This window comes from Lytechinus pictus, chromosome 10, assembly GCF_037042905.1.
Source record: "Lytechinus pictus isolate F3 Inbred chromosome 10, Lp3.0, whole genome shotgun sequence".
Classification (NCBI taxonomy): Eukaryota; Metazoa; Echinodermata; class Echinoidea; order Temnopleuroida; family Toxopneustidae; genus Lytechinus; species Lytechinus pictus.
In genome coordinates this window covers 31,836,724-31,842,022 of record NC_087254.1, presented here as the reverse complement: position 1 = coordinate 31,842,022, position 5,299 = coordinate 31,836,724, and the positions used below count along the sequence as shown (strand labels likewise).

The 5,299-nt window shown below is 36.3% G+C and overlaps 1 protein-coding gene across 1 annotated transcript; it reads right to left on the bottom strand.

Moving 5' to 3' along the window:
• Positions 1 to 930: 930 nt before the first annotated feature.
• Positions 931 to 4,577, bottom strand: LOC129270093 (G-protein coupled receptor moody-like). Its single transcript, XM_054907501.2, has one exon. It carries the CDS (start codon positions 3,760 to 3,762, stop codon positions 2,527 to 2,529), a length of 1,236 nt encoding a protein of 411 aa, XP_054763476.2. The 5' UTR covers positions 3,763 to 4,577; the 3' UTR covers positions 931 to 2,526.
• Between the last annotated feature and the right edge of the window lie 722 nt (positions 4,578 to 5,299).

Sequence of the window (5,299 nt, the reverse complement as noted above, 5' to 3'; positions counted from 1 at the left end):
TAGAAGATTATTTTTTGATAAAAATTTAAAAATTCTTTTATACATAATTTTTTCGAGTAATTTTGAAAAAGTAGATAAAAGTGCAATGGGCCTATAATTTTCTATACCATCAACTGGACCTTTCTTATATAAAGGAATAACTTTGGCAATTTTCAGTTTTTTGGGGAATACTCCTGATACAAGAGATTTATTATAAATACAACACAAAGTTTCAACAAAAAAGTGTATACATTTTTTCAAAACAGAAGTTAATACATCATCTGGGCCTGTTGCTTTAGATGATTTAAGTTCATGGCAAAGATTAATAATTTTATATGGAGAGGTTGGATTCAGAAACAAAGAGGACATGGAGGGTGTAGTAAAAAAGTCTTTAAATGACTTAGTTTAATTAGGAATTGATGCTGAAATATTTTTAGCCATATTGATAAAAAGAGAGTTGAAAGCTTGTGCTTTATCTTTAGATGAATGGAAAGATGAATTTCCATAAAACATTTTTTGTGGTAGCGAATTTTGTTTATTTTTTCCAAGTAAATTATTTATTTCTCGCCACGTTTTAACCATGTCCCCCTTGACTGATAAAAATATCATAAAGTAATATTTAGCCTTTGACGCTCTAATTATGGAAGTTAATCTATTCTTATAATCATAATATTTCCTTTTTTCCTTGTATTCAATGTATTCATCGTATCTTTATACATTCTTTGTTTATGTTTCATTGACCTCAATATACCATTTGTAATCCAAGGTTTCTTAAAATGTGTTTTACTACTGCGTGGTTTTGCAGTACAGACAGGAAAACATTCATCATATAACATACAAAATTTGGAAATAAAAAAGTCGTAACATCATGTGCGAAAATAGAGAAAAAAAGTCACAAAAATTAATAGAGAGTGACAAATAACTTTCAATTAGTACACAATTACACCACATATTACACATCTTACATTTTATAAACAAACAAAAGGAACGCCTCTGACAGTCTCACCTGCATTACTCGATTCAATATAGCAGCAGTGATACCTTTGCAAACAATTAGATGAATAATTATTCACCAAAATACACTCAAATAGTAAGTTCATTAACTCTAAATGACCATTGGCCTTGATGATGTGACCTGAAGTTCGTGCAAAGTGACCACAGATACTTGATTACCCTTGTGTACAAGTTAAAGAAAAAGATCCACTTACTTTAAAAGTTATGATAACATTTTAAAATCTTGGTTGAAATTTCAATGTTGATACCACAATATTGTCAAAGTTCATTGATCGTAAAGGACCTTTGTCCTTGATCATGTGATGGGAATTTGAACAAAATGATCAATGATAGTTGATTTCCCTAATGTTCATAAACTTTCAAAGTTATGATGACATTTCAAAAATTTAACTTTGTTAAGATTTCAGAGTTGATACCCCAAATATGGTCAAAGTTCATTGACCCTAAATGACCTTTGACTTTGGTTATGTGACCATGGTCATGTAAAACTCATGCAAAATGATCAGTTTTACTTGATTACCCTTATTTTCAAGATTCATGAACTGGGTCCACAATTTCTAAGTTATAATGACATTGAACTTTACCTTTTTTAAGATTTCAATGTTGACGGCCCCACAATCGCAAAAGCTAACCTTATTGTCTCGCTCTGCTATGCAGGCGAGACAAAAATGTCGAGTATAAATTCTACTTCCAAACGCATGTCATATGTTACATTTTTTTACATTTATTTATCTCTTTTCTTTCTAGTTCTTTCAAGAGTGTGCCTTTTGTATTTTCAAAGTTGAAAACGCGTTACATACGCCAAATCACAACACTATATATACTCTTTCTCTTCTTCGAATTGTGGCAAACATACACCTTATGTACATACAGTGTATTACAGCTGTATCACTTTTCTTATTTGCTAACAAGATCTTGAACATTATCCATATTTTTTTTTCATTTTAAAAATCATGCGAACAGACATGATAAACGTTTCTAGGGGCCCGGGGTAGATTCAAAGCTCCCTTTCATCAATAGTACAGAGATTCAGCGCAATTGTGAGAATCACCCTTACGAGTAAAAGTTTTCTCTGGTTATGATCTTCAAATATATATAATTGGAAGAAAACTCACTTGCACACTCATACCCACACCCACTCAACAAAATAACGCACATACCCACAGACCCTGTCGTTACAATCAGCAGAAGCAGCAGCAGCAGCAGGATGGTGGATTTCCACCCTAAATAGTTCGCTGAACTTATACGAATACCTCAGTCACATTTGCTCTACGGCGGCCGTACGGCGAGTCGAAACAGCCTTTTGTTTATTTTCATTCAAACCTATTTGTACCTGGTACAAAAAGTATTAAAACTGCAGTTTTGGACTCGCTGCATGGCCGCCGTAGAGAAAATGTGACTGAAGTATTAACAATGTGAACACTTTTACATTGAGTGCGACTCATACAAATGCATAAAAACAAGACCAAACATCAAAAGTAGAATACTAGAAATCGAAACCAAATCAATTTCATCGTGCTCCTACTGAATTTGTTAAGAAAATCTGCATTGTCGAATATGTCTCATTACTCTTACACATTCTCGTCTGAACTGAACGTTGACGAAACTGTAGATGAATGGATTGATGACCTGATTGAGATTGATAGCGAATAGAGAGACGTAGAATATGTTGTATCTCACTGGATCGGTTTGTACCCAAGTAAACTTTGTGTTTGGGTAGTAATCCCAGATCTTAGTTGGGATCCAGGAGAGGAAAAAAATGACAGTGATGATGAAGATCATCACAGTTGTCTTGTTGTTGGTTCGAACGACTGGGATTGGGGCACCTGGATTAGATGGCTTCGCAGTGGTGCCCGGACTGACGAGAACGTCAATACGGACAGGGGGAGCAAGATGGTTTCCAGAAGAATCGGAATTGCCGCGACTAGAATTTGATTCCACAGAGAGAAGGTCAGAGGTGTGTATTCTTGCAGACTTATCCTGTTGTATGCCAGCAGCATCACCAGACTGTGTAGCTTCAGTCGAGCTATTCCGCTGAACCGGTGCCTTGTAGCCATCAGTCACGTTTTCTGATTTCGTACCTTCCTCTTTACCCCAAGCTTCAGATGGCATCACAGAAGCCTGCAGAGGCTTCAGGTTCCTAGATACACTACTGGCCCCTCCTAGTTTCTCCACGCGAACCCTTGCCTGATGTCGCACCGAGATCCAAATTAGGGTATACAGGATCGTAATCAAAACCAAACAGCTGTAGAACAGAGTGTCGTTGCAGTAGGAGATGATTTGAGCGAAGGTAATGTTATCGTAACTGTAGGAGCACTTGGAAACGGCTGGACCATATTTCTGGATACCTGACTTCGTAACGGATGGGATGGCGCAGAATGCTGCCAGAATAGAGAAGGTAGAGATGATGATAATGGCCTGTTTGGGTGATACCCTTCGCTTCAGTGGTTTACACACTGCAATGTATCGATCCACCGTGATGGCGGCAGTCAAGAACTCTCCAAGATATGTGTTCCAGAAAACGATAAAGTGCATTAGCTTACACAGGACATCACTTGTGAACTGCAATGTCAGGTAAGAATATATCTTCAGGGGGAAACTAAGGCAAACGATGAAATCAACTATAGCAAGTCCTAGAATGAAGGCGTCTGTCCCGGTCTTCCGTTGTTTCTTGCAGTAAACGATGATGATAAGACCGTTTCCAGGAATCCCCAGGACCATGAGAACACTGCGGATCAATACAGCAAGTATGTACCTGAGAGCCAACATGATGGCATCACTTAAATTTGCTTTACTCAATGAATTTCGGGAGTTCGATTTGTGATTGGAAAAGATTCATTAGTTTATGGTAGAATTCCAGCAAATCTTCCTCAGAATCAACAGTTAATTTTTGTGAGCAGATATTCATTGACCGCTGGATTGATCATGACATTCTATGAACATCCACCGATGTCTCACTCAAAACATCGAGTCTGTAAAACTCAATAAAACTTTGGCTTTCTGGGGATTATCTTATATGATGAAGCGTGAAAACAAATAATGATAATGGACAAAAATATCAACAAGATCTCAATACATATTCTTGAATAAGATAGTTCATGTAACTAAACCACTTTAATCAAGCGTATAGGCATTCCAGAGATGGATAAATGTGGTAATGTATCGGCCGATGACTTCTTATCACAGCAAATGTCAATGATTTTCTGCCGAATATGTCGTGGAGTTGTTAAAGAGTGATGGTGTATGGACTGTAGGCGCTTTTCCTAAACTAACAAACGGTTTCTCGAAAACGGCGACCATCCTTTGAGGCGTTGGGGATATTCATGCTCTGTTTTGTATGCCTTCGGATTTCTGCGCCGATTTGTGCACGTGATTTTTTTTTATCACTATATTATGTGATTTGTTGGGTGAAGCATAATCAAGCGTGATCTGTGTCTCTTGGGAGATGCTTTTGTGATGTTGGGAATACGGGAGAAAATCTCTTCATTTTGCGCCTTCTCTTGAGAAATGCATTGTGATGATTTTCTTGGATTACATTAACCTCTAAATCGAGGCCAATCAGCCATCTTTCATGCTCTTCTACATGTAGCTAGTACTTGTATCGTTGTGTTTTGTCTCGTGTTGCCCTACTGAATGGCATTATGATTTATTGTATTTTCTTGCCTCAATTTGTTATAAGAAAACAATGTCAACACTTTGTATTTAAATATGCTTAATTTATAAGTCTAAAGAAGATATGACTGCTATGTATATACTGTTTAAAATTGAATAGACATCTACATGTCAATTACATATTTATTCAAGGTAACCTGCACAGACAAGCTTTGCTGTCCCAAATGTTTTCCTTCTCAATTCATTTTGATTTTGTATTACTTGAATTTGTAGTTAATTTGTATGTTTTATTGGAGATTCGAAACGAAACAAACTCTTGTCGATCAATGGTCAACCAATGATTATCAATATTGAGACATGGGTTAACAATTTTATTAAAAGTCTTTCATGTCCGATAAAATATCATGCATAGCTATCAATTTTACGACGAATGGCCAATGTATATACATATATATATATATATATATATATTTGCATTTATTACGGATAACAAAATCACACAGGGCTTGTACATGAAGATGACAGTGCCTTAACATGAGCTGTTGACCTGAAAACTTTTAAAGACAGTAGCCCCGGGTCTCCGCTCTCAATATTGCATTGATCTATATCGAGAGGGCAATATATTTATCCACTTTTACCTTTTCCATTGTCTTTTCCATTCGATATATAATTTGAGATGAATCTGAATAGGGAA

Bases quoted from the DNA above. Each gene is read 5' to 3' on its own strand.
- LOC129270093 (XM_054907501.2), bottom strand. From the start codon at position 3,762: ATGTTGGCTCTCAGGTACATACTTGCTGTATTGATCCGCAGTGTTCTC.